The sequence below is a fragment of the Pseudochaenichthys georgianus genome, chromosome 4, assembly GCF_902827115.2.
Source record: "Pseudochaenichthys georgianus chromosome 4, fPseGeo1.2, whole genome shotgun sequence".
Lineage (NCBI taxonomy): Eukaryota > Metazoa > Chordata > Actinopteri > Perciformes > Channichthyidae > Pseudochaenichthys > Pseudochaenichthys georgianus.
The window spans coordinates 34,269,902-34,290,519 of NC_047506.1; the positions used below are offsets into that span (position 1 = coordinate 34,269,902).

The 20,618-nt window shown below is 41.9% G+C and overlaps 1 protein-coding gene across 1 annotated transcript in view; it reads right to left on the minus strand.

Moving 5' to 3' along the window:
* Window positions 1-20,618, minus strand: part of pde4dip (phosphodiesterase 4D interacting protein) — a 164,436-nt gene that overhangs the window by 32,499 nt on the left and 111,319 nt on the right. Inside the window, 16 exon segments of the mRNA XM_034080430.2 lie at window positions 671-787; window positions 948-1,101; window positions 1,413-1,701; window positions 2,291-2,457; window positions 3,150-3,256; window positions 8,078-8,228; window positions 8,861-9,121; window positions 9,206-9,400; window positions 9,978-10,157; window positions 10,359-10,496; window positions 11,854-11,949; window positions 12,224-12,382; window positions 12,685-12,894; window positions 13,080-13,172; window positions 13,345-13,464; window positions 13,544-13,681. Coding sequence (XP_033936321.1) covers window positions 671-787; window positions 948-1,101; window positions 1,413-1,701; window positions 2,291-2,457; window positions 3,150-3,256; window positions 8,078-8,228; window positions 8,861-9,121; window positions 9,206-9,400; window positions 9,978-10,157; window positions 10,359-10,496; window positions 11,854-11,949; window positions 12,224-12,382; window positions 12,685-12,894; window positions 13,080-13,172; window positions 13,345-13,464; window positions 13,544-13,681 — 2,575 coding nt within the window.

Below are 20,618 nucleotides of genomic sequence, written 5' to 3' on the forward strand. Positions count from 1 at the left end.
TTTAATGCTAAGGACCCAGAATCAGCACTTTTTTAACAGGGTTGAAATAGAGGGATATGAGGCATGGCTAGAATGGGTGATTTGTTTGGTATTTTGAGCAAAATACTTCACAGACATGTTTTTTATAGACCTATAATTATGCCTAAAAATAGTATATAATAGGAGACCTTTAAAGGCTGCTTTTTGTGCTGTGTCAGAGGATCTGCTCGCTGGTAGTGCTGTACAAATTACATACAAATCTGTTTGAGTTTTGAACTCCATTTACTAAATATGAGTTGTAGTATAATATAATAACAAGAAAAACTGTTTCTATAGCAATTTTTTTAACATTGTAGTGAACTATTGTACATAAATTACATTTTAGAAAGTCAAACTAATATTATGAGTAGTTAAAAATATGTATTTTTGCCTTGCAAAAGAGTACATTGTACATTTCAACTGAAGCAAAGTATCTAAATACCACTGCCAATGTGTCAATGTGAAGACAGTATACTGTGCGCTGCCGCCCTCTGGTGTTTTTGTGATGCTACTACAACTAACCAGCAGGAAAAGCTTTGAAATGGTTTATATAACCTAGTAAATAATTAATAGTTTTACTTTTTCCCCCCTTTTCTTGTATGATTTTTTTCTAAAACTGTGCCTCTGACAATGTTTAAACGGTTATATGTACCTGGGCTGCTGGTGTCCTCCCTCTCCGCCTCGTTCTCACTGCGGCCGGAGGTCTCGTAGCCCATGTCCTGCAGATCCACCTGGACCAGCTTACTCTCCTGCTCCACGGCTGTCTCTGCTGTACACACAGAAGAAGAAGAAGAAGAAGAAGAAGAAGAAGAAGAAGAAGAAGAAGAAACTTAATTCCAGTGTATTTGCAGCTGACACCACCAGCAATAAACAATTACTGATGTTTCTTTTGCGTATGTTGCTGAGTAGATGTAGCTATGTCCACTCACTGAGCAGCTCCCTGTAGTCTTTGAGCTGCTCGGCTTGAGCCTGCACGGTGGCTTCAGACACCATCAGTCTCTCTTGAAGCTCTTTGCCCTTCTGCTGCAGACGGACTGACTTTCCACACAAGACAGATGATGTGGCGCCCTGTCCAGGAGCATCCTGAGTGACAAATTAAAATAAGGGTTAGAATTTCAACAAGGATAACGCCAAATGAAGGAGCCAATAACAGATTAAATAAGTCTTAAAATGAAATAAAACAAGGTACTTATGGGTTATCTGTCACCACTTTTTTTTCAGACTCTCTAAATAACCCTAACCCCTAGGATTAATGTTTGTTATTTTGACAAATGAAAAAGTTCATGTGGGGGAGCCAGCTAGCTATTAAAAATAAGCGACAGCTAACCCACAAGTACCTAAAACATCCTTATTTCCACGCACAAGTTGTTTTCTCTTACGTTTGTGGTCCCTACCTGTGAGGTGTTGCTGAGCAGCTGCAGGGTCTGAGGTCTTTTGGCTCTCTGCTCCTCTCCACTCCGCATATTGGTCTGCAAGAGAGTCAGATCGCCATCCCAGGTGTCCCACATTCCAGAGTTTTCTTCCTCTTCTTCATCCTCTTCCTCCACCCCTTCTATGGTCACATCCAACTCCTCCACCTCCTCTTCTTCGCCGTCCACACCCTGATTACTGTCGGCCTGCAGGCCTTCAGTCAGCTGATGCTTCAAATCTCCATTCTCTGCTTTCAGGCTGAACAGAGCTCTCCTTTAAAACAGAGGAATAGAGGTGGACGGTTAGCAATATCCTGCTTAATGCCTCTTTGAGTTGAATGGATATGTGTTACCATTAGCTCCATTATTTTGGTGTTCGACGGAAGACTAGAGATTTTACCCAATTTTAATAGCCTTGGTGGATTCGTGTAGCGTAGGCCGAGCAAGAACTCATAACATTTTGGAAAAGATATGAATCATGGGCAGATATACGAGCATTCTTTTTTACAAATGGAAACAGACTTTGCAAGGTCTTTGCTCTTCTTGTCCCTTTGTAGTTCTTTATCTTTATTTTTCAGAGAATATCCCATTAAAACACTAAAACCTAATGTGTACGTTTATGTCTTATTACTCAGTCTTCCCATCTGTCGCTCTCAGACAAACTTACATCACATTCTCAGCGCTCAAAGACGCTTATACTATCTGTTAATTGTAGTTTTTATTAAATATCAGGAAATAGTGTGTTTGTTTGGGAATACTTCAATCAATTCCCACGACAGTGTCACAGGGGAGGAAGGTTACTTCATGGACAATACTTAGTAGTAGGACACGTTGAGCCGTAATCCTCATCGTAATCATTTTACCTCATCTGTGAAAGTGAGGAGAAGCCGGCCTTCTCCAGCTGAGCCTTCAGCTCCCCCAGCTCTCTCTCCACCGCCCTCTTCTGCTCCACCAGCTGCTTGACCTCCATCAGGCCCTGGCCTTCAAACTGCACGTCCTGGGACGGAGGTCTCCCTGTGCCTCCAGGTCCCTGTTGGAACAGACAGTGAGGATTATTGATTAACAGTTACTTACGATGCGTGCACAACGAAGCTGCAGTTATTTCATTGAACACATCCTTTTTTTGTAAATGTAAACTGACCAGAGATCCAAGATAAATATTTAAAGTTCACAGCCGCTTCATGCCTCATAAACCTCCAGCCCTCTGACATAAATCTGCCTCCTTCACTCAGTTCGGTTAATGGTTGGTCCTAGGCTAACAATAACTTTCAGAGTAGATGTAAAGTATACTTTATTTAGTGTAGGCATTGTGTCACTGCAAATTTGTATACAAAGTACATACCAATTAAACTCATATAAAGCACTGAATACGAACTCCAAAAATAACTTTCTCAGTTAAATAAGAACCACAGACATTAAGGGGCATTTTCAAAATAAAAATAGTAGTAACATTAAGGGAAATAAAACCAAAAATAAACATATTAGGGCCCAAAACCTTCAAAGCGCTATTACTAGATGACTATATATCTCTACTGCTAAATTCCTCTTTGGTATCTCATTCCCTTGTGATGATAAATCATAAGTAAGTTAATGTTAACCTCTCTGAGCACTGGACTAACATCATTATTACAACACTAAAAAGATTGTTGTGTTAATCGTGGGATATTTGGCTTCCATTCACTTTAAATGACCTCTTACCTCTTGAGTCAAATATATGTATACCTTGGTGTTGGCTGCAAACTGGACCCCCAGTTTGGACTCCTCTTCCTCTTCAGTGTACTCGCTGTTCAGATCATCTTCAGCCTCGTCTTCCTCCTCTGAGCTCAGTTCTGCGTAGAGACGGGAAAAAAAGTTAGATTCATAGGAAATGATTTTCCATTTCACTCTTTCTGAGTTTTCTGTTTGCTTTGTGACTTTGTGCAATTCATCAACCATTCTACTGATATCCCACTGTCAACACAGAAGGGACATTTAGTGACTTGTGGACATTCTCCTCCTTCATCATTCTGCAGTATAGCTGTATGTGAGTATGAACAGGTCGTAGTTCACTGTTGTGAGTAGTGCTCTGTGTCATTATCTGTGTGATAAAAATGTCAGTGCAGTACATTCAGTACAAAGCCATTGAACTGAATGGAAAATAATAATAGTTTATTTAGAGAATGTTGCTTGTAAACAGAACAGGAACATGGGTAATCCAAGCCAGGGAAATTTCACATGAAACTGTAAGGAGTTAAATCATGGCCTTGACTTTTCCTTGAAATTAGGTTAAATAATTCAGAGCTGAGGCAGGTAAGGCTATTATTAGCATACAGGGAACCATATTTATTTTATAGAACTATGTAACCCTCATTACTATTTGGATTCGGTGACATATTAATACATTTCAGTGCTGTAGAAACCACTGAAATCATTCAATATAGCTTCTGTAGGTTTAAGGACTTTTGAGAACATTTATATTTCCATTATATCAGAGTTATAAGTGTGTTATTGATCATCAATATTTCTTCAGAATATTTATGATATATATGACAAAAAAATCTACTTGTTTTTTATTGTTTCTCCACTATAATTGTATTGCTTACAGTGTGGAGAGCTCTTTTCAATTTCAGACAACATGTAGAGGCAAATATAAAAGGGAACCTAACAATGATTGGGTAAATTCAAGTAAATTAGGTAACCTTAAGAATTGAAATTTCTCAAGAAATTTCGACTGAATATTTCAAAAATTCTGAATACAACACTGGTTACCGGATATGTATTAAGTTCTATGGTGGCCCTATGTCATAGAAATTGGTGTTTATTTATCATATGTTTAAGTATAAATGACACGTCACTTTATGTTGTTTTCGGGGCTCCAGTGAGGCAACATTTACAAAGCAACAAATAAAGTGTGATCTCTGAAACTAGTGCTTGTCCTTATGATGCATTTTGTTTTTGGAGACATAATGTGTAACTGTCTGTTTACTGTAGTCAGTAAAGGCAGATCAGGATGTCCCAATAGAGACGGGGGGATCATAAAACTATTTGAGCATGAAGTGAACAGTTAATTCAAGTGAACAAACCATGAAAACCTCCTAAAAAATCCATACAATACACGGTAGGTGTATTTATTAAACTCAATAGGCGCGTTCACACCGCAGTACTTTTCCCACTTTAGTTCCGATATAGTTACGAAATGTTGCGTTCACACCAAAAAGATCCGGAACTAAAATTAGTTCATGAGAACCTTTTTACCCCATTTTCCGTCCCTGCTAGAGAGCAGGGACTTTCGTGGGAGAAAAAGGTTTCTATTTCTGAAAGGTGGATTGCAAACCACGCCCCGTAAAACCGCCATTTTATTATCCGCGCATTAGCATTATTAGCATTAGCCCAGCGCACAAACACAGAGAGCATACCTACCAACCCTACAGATGTGGGCGGTAGTCTACAGCTTTTGACATGTTTCTACCGCCTACCGATTTAGCTGGCTTTCCCTACCAATTTCAATCTTCCCAAATTATAAAAAATAAAAATGCCCCATGGCACACCATAGACAATGGTCTCGACTTTGGCTCCTATCCAATGAAATTGGATTTGTTCATCACGTGATTAGTGTTCGGTCTTGGCGCCACAGTGTTGTTTAGACGTTCAACAATACACACAGTTACAGGTTTTGATATGGAAATTCCGCGATAATAGAACGCCCGAGAAGCCCACCAAGCGGTGGGACAATGTGTTTAAAGCCAAGTGGACAGCAGATCACCAGTTTATCAAGGTATCGCGGAGAGGAGAGAAGCACACGAAGGTCTGTTGGCAGGGAAGATAAACATCTTCAAAAAAATGCACCTGCTGCAACTGGAAACCAGACCCTGAACTTCTCAAGAAAGCCAAGTCTGCTACATACCAAGCACTAAAGTGACTGAACATTGTATGACCAATTGTTGTGAAAAATACAAAAAGTGATGCAATATATTAAATACATGGTTTGTACCTGTAATTACTGTGGTTACATTTCTTCTGATTACCTAATTTGAGCGTGCACATTTTCCACGCGCAAACCTACCTCTTTTGGATTTGGAAAGGTTGGCATGTATGAGAAAGACTAACTTATGGCAACACAAAAGAAAACATGGGAGCGGTGGAGATGAGGAGGTGGCGGCGTTCTGGTGATTTACTCGGAAGGCTTCAGTAGAAGCCAGTCCCCAACTCCAGGACTTCCGGCCGGGGACTTCGGGCGGCAGTATACGCCGTGAAGTTGTTTGCGGCCTGCCAGTAAAGCCAAAGCAGAAGAAGTGACGTCAGCGGCTTTATTTGCCTAATCCTCCCCCGGGACTTATTCCGGTGTGAACGCGATCTGTACTTAGTTAATCAGATATAAAGAGTTCTGATGAACCTTTGTGGGAAAAGTACTGCGGTGTAGTTCCCAGTAAATCGCCAGAACGCCGACACCTCCTCATCACTCCACCGCTCCCATGTTTTTTTTTGTGTTGCCATAAATTTGTCTCTCTCCGTTGGTGCGCTGGGCTAATGCTAATAATGCTAATCCCAGCAAATACAATGGCGGCTTCACAAAACTTGTCCGAGTTTTACGGGGCGTGGTTTGCAATCCGCCCAGCCAATCAGAAATGGGAACCTTTTTCTCCCATGAAAGTACCTGCTCTCTGGCAGGAGAAGCCCCTCACTGCAGTGTGCAGTACCTCAAGCCCCTCCTTCTCAACCTTTGAGGCACGTGACTAACGGCCCCTCCATCTCAACCTTTGAGGCACGTGACTAACGGCCCCTCCTGACTAACGGCCCCTCCTTCTCAACCTTTGAGGCACGTGACTAACGGCCCCTCCTTCTCAACCTTTGAGGCACGTGACGAGCTTCACAGTTCTGTTCTGTTAATCATAGCGTCAGAGTATTAACTATTTTGCCTTCAAAGCATATTTTAATCTCTATTTGCATGTTAATTGCATCAATTATTTCAGTTATGACTTCAAGAAAGGGCCTTCATTTGTTTTTTAACTTTAATTTTATTTTACGTGCCTCAAAGGTTGAGAAGGAGGGGCCGTTAGTCACGTGCCTCAAAGGTTGAGAAGGAGGGGCTTGACGTACTGCGCACTGCAGTGAGGGGTACTACTCTGGCAGGGCTGAAAAGGGGCTGAAATGGTTCTCATGAACTAAATTATAGTTCCGGATTTTGTTGGTGTGAACGCAACATTTCAAGAACTATCGGAACTATACTGGGAAAAGTACTCCGGTGTGAAAGCGCCTATTTACATGGTAAGGTTGAAAATGTATAAATTAAATATATTTGCCATCCAAAAGGTGTGTGTGAAACTTTAATGTAGTCTGCGCAGAGACATTCTTTACATTCTTCAGCTTCATGGGAATGTCAATAAGCATAAAATAAACATTCGTACTTACTGTAATCCAGTGTCGAACAAACTCGATAGTATATGTCATAATCATTCATATTGAACCAAAGAAGTGGAGCTGATGGTTGTTGAATTTCACGTCACACAAGCACATTTGAAAAAGCTAAGCATTGACTTTACAAAAGTACACAGCATCATAATCACATAAAGGCAATGTGGAATGTGCTTATATTTCATATTGTTCAGTTAAATAACATGTTAGTTTAAATTGTCATACAATTGATAGCATTCAGAACACAAACATGCACGCTTGCACACAATAAGTAATATATTACCACTGGCATACAAACAGTTGCATCCTGATTTTAAATCGTCAGCGATGCTGTGAATCATACAAAATAGCAACAGCACATCTAACTGCACATTTAGACATTTAAAATACAATGGGAAAAAAGTTCCCGCCATTTATAATCTCAGGGAAAAAACAGCTAGGTTAACGTGAAGAACTTTGTTCCAAAATTATTAGAAAACATTTTATATTTACAAAAAGAAATAAAAAAAGATTCTAGCAATGTTCAGACTTGAAGTCAGATATAAATCATTTCATATATTTTGAAGTACATATGGAAATTAGTAAGTATGACTTATTTTAGCCTTTTTTGTTGTATTTTCGTGTAGGTTCAGATTTTTCCTTCTATACTGAACCCCTTAATAAGAACTTATTTTTTAAGCAGAAGCTTGAAGATAACAAAACCAAACTTTTGATCAGAGTCATCATCTTCTTTCAAGTTATATCAAATGTAGGAACTATACTGAACCACAGAGGCCACAAACACAGTAAAAACGTGATCCTTCTTCTTGCCTTTTGAGATTTAGTTTTTCATCGTTCTGTTTTCTATAACCTCCTGTTACACAATAGGCAAGTTGCTGCAGTGATAGAGGGATGTTAAAATAGTTCACACTCATGGAGATGGCTCATAGTTATGAAACATCATAGCGGTTGTCAAATTTGAGTCATTATCCCAATTCGATTTCAAAAGATGTACGCAAAACAAACCATGCAGCTTGTTAAGGGGTTTAAAACTCCTAAAATTAAATGTATCATTCATGAAACAGACATTTCTGTCATTCGTGTTCAGAAGCGTGCAGACCAATGCAATGGCTGAATGAAAACTGTTGAAAATGTCACCATCACTGAAAAGGTTCAGTAGTATTTTACACCCAGAAAGTCCCATGTATTACGTTGTGTTAAACCACCACAGCAGCTCTGATGCAGTTACAGATACTGTCCCATGCTCCTTTGATGCCCACCTCCAAACTCAGGCTGCCTGCGGCCCGGGACGGGGCCCCTGGCTGGGGGACCGTCCCTCTGGACCAGGCTCTCTCTCAGCTCCTGGACCTCCAGGGTCAACTGCTCAACCAGAGGGAGGGCGGAGGGCTCCACCATCTGCCTCTGGAAGTCCTGCAGAACACACACAAGGGCACTTTGACATGCATGTACACATAATCAACACAACATACTGTATTGGATTAATAGGTGAAAAGGGGCAGCTGCATTTTAAAAGCAATTGGAAGTTCAACTTTTTAGTTTATTCTGTTGCCTTAAATAACTACTAAAGATGCTCCCAAAGAAGTACATATCTTTGTGAATGTATTTTATTGGTGGCATAGTTGCTCATTTGGAGACTAGATGTTGGTGCTGAAGTACTGTGATGATTTCATTTAGGCATGTCAGAGAAGTACAAAGTATCCAACAGTGTCTCAAAGTTCAAGGTGACGTCTTTAAATGACTTGTGTTCAGACATTCAGTTTCATATTACAAACATACTGAAATTTTAAATATTCTGTTAATTTTGCATGACAAATAACAATTATCGCTAAAAGTTGCTGACGATGTCAATACATTAATGGATAAGCTGACTAATAGACTAGTGCACCACTCATTTTAACATAACATGATACCAATATTTCATTTTATTTCAAGTATCACAGCTATTGGTTTACCAGTATATTGCATTTTCTCTCATTTCAGTATTGTCTTCTCATACAAAAATATACTGTATGTAAAGATTACATTACAAATATCACACTGACCCTGATGATCTCCTCCTTCCCCTGCAGCCTCCTGCTGAGGGCCTCCTCCCTGCTGGCCTGACTCCTGCTCAGCTCCTGGCTCTCCCTCTCTCTCTCCCTCTCCCTCCTGAGAGCCAGACGCAGCTCCTCCTGCACCGCCTGCAGCTCCACAGCCGAGTCCGAGTCCGACCCCCACCCGACCCCCGAGCTCAGCTGCCTGCGGAGCTCCATCAGCCGCCCCGCCTGCTCGCCCAGCACCTCCCCCAGCCGGCTCCCAGAGACCTGGACAGAGATTTGAGTCATTGTTGTATTCATAGACAGCTTTATATTGACTGTAAGTGATTCTACTGAGCTTCTCCACTCTACCTGAATGTACTGGTCCCTGGAGCTGATGGTCCGGAGCAGATCCTGAACCTGCTCATGGTGCTCTTTCGCCTGCTGGGTGCGGTCGGCTAGAACTTCCTGGAACAGGCGGTCTTTGAGCTGGAGGCGTATCTTCAGCTCCTCCAGAACATCGCTGGGAGCTGATTGGATCTGAGCCAGCAGAGAGCAGCGCATGTCCTGCAGAGGAGAGGAAGACACATGAAAACAGAGACAGCGAATCATAAGAAAATCCCATTCAACAATTGTTAAATATCACCTTTTCTTCACAAGATAATTATTTATTGAAACATTTATTATTACTTTTATGATTTTTTTTATTTCAGATTCAGTTTATTTTGAAAATATTTATTTAAAATATTAAAACTGTGCCATGTAGGCTTTTGGCTTTCATTGCATGTTCTGTTATTGTGGTATTATTTATATTGTCATTTGTAAATGTGTGTTCTAATAATCTCAGTGTTGCTGTTCACAAGCCAATATGCATGTTTATCTGCAGTAGTAAGAAAGATGTATTATCTCAGTATGAGTCTTAACAAGGTCACAAATGTTAGTCCTTTTGAGTGTTTTCGCTTCCTAAATATTTCTGTCTCTGTAGTGATTGCTAATCGTAAGATTGTACTAATAATGACTACCATGACCCTTTGACCTCAGTAACAGACCAAGTGAGCAAGTCAAATGTGTCTGCAGTCAGGAACTGATTATAACTGATATAAAGGTTTTAGTAAACCCATTTCCTTTGTAACTTCCTGTGTACCTGGGCCTCCTGCGAGCGAGCGTGCAGCGCCCCCTGCAGCTGACCGATGATGGCGTCTCTCTCTCCCAGGGTGCCGCTCTGTCTCCCTGCGCTCTGCTGATGCTGCCGCTGCACGTTCCTCCAGGCGTCACACACCTGCTCCAGCTCCAGAGCTTTCCCCCGCAGCAGCAGCTCCAGGCTCTGACACACACAGAAGCATCAATGAGTGATTGGTTGCAGAGAGAGAGGAAAAAGAAGGTGTGTGTGTGTGTGTGTGTGTGTGTGTGTGTGTGTGTGTGTGTGTGTGTGTGTGTGTGTGTGTGTGTGTGTGTGTGTGTGTGTGTGTGTGTGTGTGTGTGTGTGTGTGTGTGTGTGTGTGTGTGTTCGTGTGTGTGTTCTTACAGTGATGGTCTCCTCGTTGTTGGACAGCACGCAGCTCTGCCTCTCTAGGTCTCTCTCCTTCTCTCTGAGCAGCAGCCGAAGCCGACGGGTCTCCTCCTCCTTCTCCTCCACGCTGCGGAACTTCTCGTCTACTGCTCGCTGGGGATTGGTCAAAAACACCAATCATTATCACAGAACATGACAGTATAGGTCTGAACATTAATAAACCGCAGAGGATGGGGTTTTGACCTGAGCCGTACCGCCATAACTACAAAGAGTATTATCTTACATTGAAGAGTCCTCCAAAAGGAACACACATTCTGGATTTTTAAATATCAATGGGGATTTTATGATAAAATAATTGCAAAAAAAATTCATTCAATATTAGGGATGTAAGGATACCAAAAACTCACGGTACGATAATATCGCGATTAAAAAGTCCACAGTACGATATTTATCGCGATATTGAAAAATAAAGGAAAAAAATGTGAATTTCCTTTTTTTTTTTACGTTAAATAATAAATCTGATTTGCACAACATTTTAGTCAGATAGTAATATGTTAAAGTGTCAACAATATAATAATCAGACCCTGCAATAGATTAAATCAAGTTTCACTTTAGTTTTTCAAGTAACTCAACTCTAACTCACTCACTCAGCATCATCAAGGTCATCTTTTAGGAATATGAGCATGTCCACATTTCAGTTAGAAGCTGGGATGTTTGGGCGTTTGCAATATCCCCTGCTGTGGAAATAACTCTCTTGCTTGGTACTGATGTTGCTGGGACAGAGAGATATGCTTTGGCCATGGGTGACAGCAGTGGGTCAAACTGTGCATAGTCTCTCCACCACTTCAAAAACAATAGTTGTTGCCAAGAAGGTGAGGCTTATTGACAGGGCGAGATATATATATATATATATATATATATACTGTTGGTACTTGTCAATGTCTCTAGGTATGTAAATGTAGCCCTGTAAATATGATATCCTTTTGTGTTATCTGTTGTTTTATGTTCATGTTGTAACCTACTTACTGCCATGTTGGACAGGTCTCCCTTGAAAAAGAGATCGATGATCTCAATGGGACCATCTGGTTAAATAAAGGTTTAAAAAAAAAAAAGATTGAAAAAAAATGTCCGTAGATTTGGTCAGTCTCACGACGGTATTGAGGCATTTATTTACCGCGATATTCGATATATCGTTACATCCCTATTAAATATATATACATTTCTAAATAAAGGTTAAAGAAGACAGAGGCACTAATTTAAAAAAATATATTCATAACTTACTAGAAAAATAAATATGGTGTTAACTTTTATAGCATTATTTAATGTAATTGTGATGCTTGGCGCTAAGAATAGACAGTAGTGACATGATATTGTACACAAGAAATTAAAGGTCACATATTAGGCAAGATGGACTTTTTCCTGGCCTTTAAACATAAGGATTTAGTGGATGAACATTGGTGTGTGTGTGTGTGTGTGTGTGTGTGTGTGTGTGTGTGTGTGTGTTGTTTACCTCCAGAGCTCGGTCTCTCTCCTTGATACGCTGCCGGAGTTTCTGAAGCAGAGAGTCTCTCTTCTCCTTTGGATCCTCCAGTAGCTCACAGTAGTCCTAAGAGAAGAAAACAACTAGATTTAGAATACTTTTAGCAGAAACATGAACACAAAAAACACCACTTTAGAGGAAGTGAAATCATCAACACAGACTCTTATGAAATACATCTTGTATTTCAGAGGAACTTGAGCTTGCTAGCTTCAGTCTGTTATGAGAATCATGCAAAGTGCCTGCAGCTCCTGGGATGTGCCCTCTGTATGAATCCTGTTCATGTGTGCAGGTGTGTGTGCAGGTGTGTGTGAGAGCATGAAGCAGTGCGAGTGTGTCTGACCTGCATCAGCTGCTCTTTGGTCTGCAGGGCCGTCCTCAGCCCTGTGAGGGTCTTCTGTCTCTCCTCCTCCTGCCTTTGCCTCTCTTGCTCGCCCTCCTTCAGCTTCTCCTCTCTCTCCTGCAGGGCCGACCGGGCCTTCTCCAGAGCCAGCTGCAGATCCTGAGCATCACACACACACACACACACACATCAAATCATCAAATCAAAGAGCTAGGAAGCAAGGTGATCTGTTAGATAACACTACTGATGCATTTGTTCTGATTATGCTACATATGGGGGTATATGTCTCATGGGGTAAATGGGTGTCTACCACTCAGAGGGTCAATGGTTTGCTCCCAATCCCCTGCTGTCAACATGTGAAGTGTCCTTGTGCACTGAACCTCGTGTATGGGCTTGGTATTGAAGTGTATGTTGCTTTGGATGAAAGAATCAGCTAAATGATACAGGTGTAATGTCCTCACCTGGTTGTGTCTCTGGGTCTCCCTGCGGTGCTGCAGCGCCCCCTGCAGGTCGGTCTCCAGCCTCTGCAGGGCTCGGCTCAGGTCGTCCTGCGCCCTCACCGCCTGCCGCTGCACCCTCTCATCCGCCTGCAGCTCCAGCTGGGCCTGGAAGAGAGACGCCTGCAGAGCCAGAACCTCACCCTGACCCCGGACACTGTCTGCACCCAATGCCTGGAGGAGAACACCCAGTGAGGGGGGAGGGAGAGACGGACACACACAGAAGAGTAGAGAGGGACGGATTCAAAGAGAGAGTAAAGACAATCAGAATTAGAAACAAGTAAAGACACTATATTATTGTATTTTATGTATTCTAAAGCTACATTTGGTATCATTCAGTGTCAGCATGGAGGACACACCTGCAGCTGCTGCAGCTGGTTGCGGTTGGCGAGCTCTTTGAGAGAACACAGCATCTTGTTTTGTTCCTCAACCACCCGACACAGCTCTGCAGCCTGCGAACACACACATATACAAGCACAGCTTAGATAGGAAACAGCGCGTTCTTTGTTCCTTTCCCCATTTGACATTCTGCTGTGTTCAATCTCTTCAGTTTGTGTTTAATACTCTGCCTTCTTGTCTCCTATCCCAGTATTTGTCTATATGTCCATCTATACATTTCTATACCTCTGCCTCCTTGGAGTTGGCAGTATCAGCGATGTTCTGGATGTTCCTCTCCTGTCGCTGGGCTTCCTCTTGGGCCGAACGCAGCTCCAACTCCATCTCAGCGAGCCGCTCCTGCAGCTTCTACACACACAGTAGACTCAGTACAAAACATCACAGAGATCTGCCATGAAGAGTTATGATCAGACGGAGGAGGTGGCACCTGGTTCCTGGTCTCGCTCTCTCTGATCTTGGCCTGCAGCGAGTGGACCTGGTCCTGGGCCTTCTGCAGCTCGCCCACACACTGACCCGCAGCACTCTCATACTGACTGAGCTGACCCTGCTGCTCATCAATCAGCCTCTGGAAGACAAAGGAGCAAAATAAACGTCAATAACAATGAAAACGTGTAGGAGTTGTACTGCAGAGATGATTTAGAGGTGAACACACACGGTACTGTGTGTTTCCCTGCAGCTGCAGTGTGTGAATGATTGAGTGGAAGTAGAAAGTGATGTCAGTTTCCTGTTGGATGACTTCCTGTGGAAACGGCTGTTGCCTGGGCAGCATGTTGTTGACTTTCTTGTTTTTGTATTTGTTTTTAGGATCTATGTAATGCTGTGATGTCATTATGTCCTAAGGGAGTCAGCTGTGCGTGCGTGCGTGCGTGCGTGTGTGTGTGTGTGTGTGTGTGTGTGTGTGTGTGTGTGTGTGTGTGTGTCCTTTTCTACAGCTGTTTCAACTTAACTAGTACAGACTGTACAACAGGAACAATATTTGAAAAACAAATAGTCTGTAACACCTTATTTTATTTTATTATAAGTGTATCATAATAATGAATAACTGTATGTAAGCACTCCACTTTAGATCCCCATACTGCATACATTTGAGTTTTATAACCTATTATATTGTACTTAGATTTTTTGAACATATATATTTGGTGTAAATATGTATCAATTTTATAATGTTAAAATTGCTAATAGTGTGTGCTAATGTTTCCTTCTTCTCTTACTGTGTTGTATGTATGCACCATACACAACAAAGCCAATTCCTCGTCTGTGTAAACCTACATGGCAATAAACCTGTTTCTTATTCTAATTGTTTTACTTATTATAAATATCTAATTCACGGCGTGTACCATAGTGCTATGGTACAGCCGGGTGTATTGTTGTATAATAGAATAGAGCCTGTTCCCTCCTGGCACACTGAACCACGTTTCACAGTAAGCATTAACATAACAATAGAAGTTAGGATGCTGTATCAGACCCTTCACACGGTCTGGCAGTGGCACCGCTTTGAGACTGTACCCATGGCAACGGAAGTGTTGCTAGGATACCGAAGGAGTATTTATGCTCCCAGAGAGAGTAATCAAGGCTGCGTTCAGCTTTGTCAGCGGAGGAGATGAGTAAAACAGAGAGATTTTACCCTCGATGGCGGGCGCACAAAGAAGGAATTAGTTAAAAGATTAGATTAGCTTTTCTGTGTTTCTTACAATGGTACATATTTTCAATTAAAACAACCCAGAGTTTGCTTCACAAAATGCTTCACAAAATGACTTGGGTATGTTTAGTAACATTTGCTTGGGAAGGTGTAGTAAGACACCATGGTTTTTAAATGTTATTTAAAGGTAGGGTAGGTACATTTGAGAAACCGGCTTGAGATCGCTAGAATTTGAAAATACACGACCGGAGAAAATCTGCCATTACTTACAGAGCCCCTCCTCCAACACACACATGACCAATGAGGGCACGAGATAAGTTTGGGCACAGATGGAAGGCTGACAGGCAGGTAGGCCATCCAGTTATTTTAGCCGGGCCGGCTAAAATGATTGGCCGTGCTTTTTACAGTACCACGGCTTCCACAGATGATATTGTTTAATGGATTTTTTGTCAAAGCACTTAAGATATTCATTGCTATCGGGATGATAAGAGCATTCCATGGAATATAACAAAAAGTGTATCTCGAGCCGGTTTCTCAAACTTACCTACCCTACCTTAAGTTATAAACTAATTAAAAAAAGTAAATGTTGATTTGAAGTTTCACACAGGGCTCGAAACATCAGCCTTCCAGGTGAAAGGCTTGTGTTAGCTTAAGGCACCCATACAGCCAGACACGGCCTATGATAAGAAAATGTATTTGAGAAGCAAAGATAAATAAGAAAATCAGTAAAAAATGTTCCCCGACACTGACAGTATCAGCTACGTGAAGATCAGAGGCCATCAAGGAACCAGGTATTGTTGCAACTAATCTACCTGCTGAAAGCGGAACGGACCGCACTGAACATATTCATCCATCCACTGCTCCTCCATCTCAGCAAGCTCTGCCTGCAGCTCCTGCTGGGTACACGGGGTTATGACTTCCGGGACAGGCAGGTGGGAGTACAGCTCACAGTCATTAGCCCCTCCACAGGTTGACCTTAGTGGGTTGGGCAGGGGTAGGGACAGGCTTTGGTCCAGTTTGGCTTTGGACAGAACTGGGAGCTTGCTACCTCGTTGAGGCTTCACTGGCCGGTAGTCCCAGCCCCTCAAGAGGCTCAGCATCACCTCCAGCCCAGAGAAGGAGCTCTCACTTGGGGGTTTGTCCCATGTAGTATACCTTCGTGCTGAAGCCTCCTCTGGATCCTTTTCTGGTACAGTTTGTTCTCCTTCTCTGTGGTTCACTGGAAGGCAACTCACGTCCACGGCGGTGTCGAGAGACTCCACAGATGATGCCGGGCTAGGACTTGTCTGGTCACACATGATTTTATCAGTGTCCAACTCAGCTAAGGAGGACTCAAAGGTGACAGCTGTAGCCTCGTACTCTCCGGAGGTTCTAGCAGGGTCTTTACCCCCGGGAGTGGCTGTTGAGTAGCGTGTGGATGGTCCGCAGGAAGTGCTTCTGCGCCCAACCCTGCGAGGCACCTTACACACTGCCTCGTAGTCAGAATCAGCAACACGGAGGACTGCACAACCCCTGCATCGCTTAGGCTTCATGCCAGAGAGAGAGTCTGCTCCTGGGCACTGGTGATGGTGTTGGTGGGGCTCTTGATGGGTGGGTTGGTCCAGGGCCGGGTCCTCCTTATCAGCCCAGGATTCATACACAGAGTAGGTAAGATCATCCTGGATCATATCAGAGTATCTTCCGTCCTGCAGACCTGACAGATCCACCACAGGAGAGTCTTCTGAGCCCACGTCAGTCCCAACAACCCCCACAACGGCCCTGGGCGGAGGCACGTTCCCATCATCTGCGTTGTGCTTTCGGAACAGGCCTCCGATACACTGCCTCAGCCGGTCTTTCTCCAGCAGGAGCTTGTGAAGGCGCTCCAGGGACAGCGCCTCTACACGGGCAATGACAGTGTCGAAGCGGTACATGCGGTCCAGCATGAAGGCGCACTTGGAGCAGGCAAACTCCCCGCGGCCGTCCCGGCTCAGCTCGTGGCCCAGAGCGTGGGACAGCAGCACCTGCAGGTTGAGCTTGGCTGTAGGGTGGAAGATCCAACGGCGCTGGTTGCCGCAGAGCTCGCGAGCGCAGATCCTGCAAGCCTCCTTCATCTTCACCACGTCCAGCATCACAGAGATATAGGTGAACCAGCTACTACTAATATATCAGTGCTTTTAAGACGATTTATTTTCTCGCTTGTAAGATGTGCCTTTGGATTGAAGGAAGTGTACAGTAAATTGCTGATGTTTTTCGACTTCTGAACTGATTAAGTCCAACAGTTATTTCTGGTATGGCAAAAAGAAAAGTCTCGTTCATCCAAACTTGCACTGATTTTAAAAGTTTGGAGATTCTGATCTGCTCTTTTGGAATTTAAAGTATTTTTAAGCTTAATGTTTACATATTCCATCTGCTGGGAAAGATCATGTGAAATGATTAAACTCTCCAGCATAGTTTGTACATAGACCTTGTGGTGATGAATCCAAGGACAACAATGTGTTTTTTCTTCCAAAACGATAATAATGATTTGAGCTACTTTTAATTGAATAGGCAGCTTTAATCAAATGGATCACTGGGCAGAGACTACATCTCACGCTGACATGACAACGTGACCAGAAACGTTCATTCAGTGAAGAGGATTTCCAGGCAGAACGGATGTGATCTCTGTCATGTGTCTCATTTCACTTCCTCGGTGGTTCACTGCAGACAGATCGATATTTGTATCGTTTTATATTCCGGGGATAGAAACGATCTCCAGTTGATGTCACTGCAGTCTTTTTGTGTTGCCTTTTAAAAATCAATGACGTCTCTCTACATGACAGCATCTCCCCGCTGCAGCAGCTTCCCCGTGAAACAGTCCGACACGAACACGGAAAAAACACGGTCTTTCCTGGTCGACAGTGTGGATGTTAGTATCACCGGAGAATGTCCGGGTCCCCTATCCGTTTTCTCCTCACCGGCAGCGGCTAAATCAGCAGGGGATGGAGGGAGAGGCTGTCAACTCGAGGCGATTTTCATTATCAGACATCGAGGCAACTGTGACAGTACCCAAAGATCGTCTATGTTTGAGATGATATCTCACTGCGCAGCTTTAACTAGTTCCGGTCTTGAGAAATGGCTTTAGTCTAAAAATATATACCACTCTACAGACATAAATCATTAAGAAAAATAATATTATTTTCTATCGATCATCATCACAACCGACAGCAATGGTTCATTCTCTAAAGTACACTTTTGCTGTTGGCCAACTTTAGTTGCCTATTTTAATTTCTATGCTAATTTATGCATGTGCTTTCCCTGGCTACACTTCAAAGACAACTATTTTATATTTCACCTTTTATCCCCATTTATTTTAAAGCAATAGTTACTTTTCAGATAAAGATACTATAAAAAAAAGAAGACAAAATCAGTTTATAAAATACTGTATGGTCGATTGTTACATTTTATAGGGGTGCAAATTAATTATGATGTCCATTATGACCCATAAGGTTTTCTCCTTCTATTTTGGATTATTAAATACATTTTGTCTTTTAATTATATTTTTGCAATGTTATTATTGTTCGGGGCTAAGAGTTGAGTGTGTTAAGAGCTTTCTGTCAACCATTTCAGTGTAGGAGTGAGACCTCATGAAGCAGCCTGGACTGAACCATTTTACTGGAAAGAGGAGGGATGCTGATTCTGTACAGTCTCTTTAAAATAAACATTGGGATTTCTCTCGGCAAACATATTAAATCAATTAACTTTCCCTATTCTTTATAAATTATGTATAAAATAAATCGATGAGTTCCCTTCAGTTAATGCCAAATGTAATAGATTGCGAGAGCATTACACAGTTTTTGGGTCAATTGATCATGATAAAAAAAAAATACAAGCTTTGCCTGTTCATAATGTGTTTCCATTCCTGATGTTAACCAACACAATTATAAATTGGCATTACGGTTTATTTATGAATGTCCAGGTTTATGATGCATGAACTCTCTAAGATGACAATTTGATCACGCGGTAAAGACAACAAATTTAAAAACAAATCAGACCTAAAAATACTTTATAGAAATGAATGTGGGTTTAACAATAAACGCACTAAATAGTTGTTTTTTGGAAATGTAACTGTAAGATTACTTGAATAATACTTGTAATCTTCCTTAGTGTAATATTCATATGTAAATATTAATATAGATTTACATTTTGTGTTTTCTTATTTTAATTACATTTTCTATGATGGAGCTCTATCTGACTGTTAACATTTTTGGTTGCTTTTAAGGTGTTATATTTTGGTATATGGTCACGATGGCTCACTGTTGTTCATGAAGCCTTATTGTTGTTCATGAAGCCTTATCTAAGCTAGATCCTAAGAAACCGGCTGGCCCGGACAACGTAGAACCTTTCTTTTTAAAGATAGCTGCAGATTTTATTGCTCTTCCTCTTACTACTCTTTGTAACCTCTCCCTCAGCACAAATGCAATTCCAAAAGTATGGAAGTCAGCGTATGTCCTGCCTTTGCTAAAAGGAGGGGAGGCAACTATTTTAAATAATTATAGGCCAATCTCTAAATTGTCAGTTCTGGCGAAGGTGCTCGAACGCCTAGTGAGTGAACAGGTAAAGGAGTTTTTATGTAAAAATGATATCCTGTCTAAACATCAGTCAGGCTTCAGAAAGCAACACAGCACCATCACTGCCACAATGAAAGTGGTGAATGACATTACGAGTATTTCAGATAATAAGCAGAGTTGTGCAGCTCTGTTTATTGACCTTTCCAAAGCGTTTGATACCGTCGATCATCGCATCTTAAAGCAGAGGCTACTCAGTATTGGCTTATCCAGCCTTGCAGTGGCGTGGTTTGTGAACTACCTCTCTGAAAGGTCCCAATGTGTTCACTTTGATGGGCTGTCTTCTGAGTGGTTAAACATTGCTAATGGTGTTCCTCAAGGTTCTGTTTTAGGTCCACTTTTATTCTCCATATATATCAACAGTTTAGGTGATAATGTGAATGAAGCTACTTTACATTTCTATGCGGATGATACTGTGATGTACTGTGCAGGTCCCTCCATTAAGGAGGCTGGTGTTAAATTACAGGCTGCTTTTAACATTATTCAGACTCAGCTCGCTGAACTTAAGCTTCTTTTAAATGTTGATAAAACCAAGGTAATGCTATTTTCAAAAGCTAAAAAGACACCAGAGCCTGTTTTGGATATTGTTATGCAAGGACAAGTACTTGAAGTGGTTACCTGTTACAAATACTTGGGTATCTGGCTTGATGATTGTCTTACTTTTAAACTTCATGTCAATAACCTGCTTAAAAAGCTGAGGGTTAGGCTAGGTTTCTTTTACAGAAACAAGTCCTGTTTCTCGCTTGAGGCCAGGAAAAGGCTAGTCACTGTGACCTTTTTACCTGTGCTGGACTATGGTGATTTGTTGTATATGAATGCACCTGCCTATTGCCTGAACAAGTTAGATGCCGCCTATCACAGCGCACTGAGATTTGTCAAAAATTGTAAAGCACTTACTCATCACTGTACACTGTATACCAAGGCAGGTTTGCCATCACTTACTGTAAAGAGGCTCAGTCATTGGTACACGTTTATTTATAAAGCTTTGTTGGGTAAACTCCCGTATTATATCTGCTCTCTGATAACACAGAGAGTTGCAAGCAGCTATTGTCTGAGATCGCATGATGTAGTCTTGTTAGATGTGCCAAGAGCAAGGACTGTCTTAGGTAAGACAGCTTTTATGTGCGCAGCGCCACTTGCTTGGAACAATCTTCAGCAAGAATTGAAACTGAGCAATCTCATTCCTCTGCATGTTTTTAAAGCTAGGCTAAATGAAATGCTCATTGATACTATGGGCACTTGTAAATGTCTATAACTATGTAAATATATCCTGTAAATAT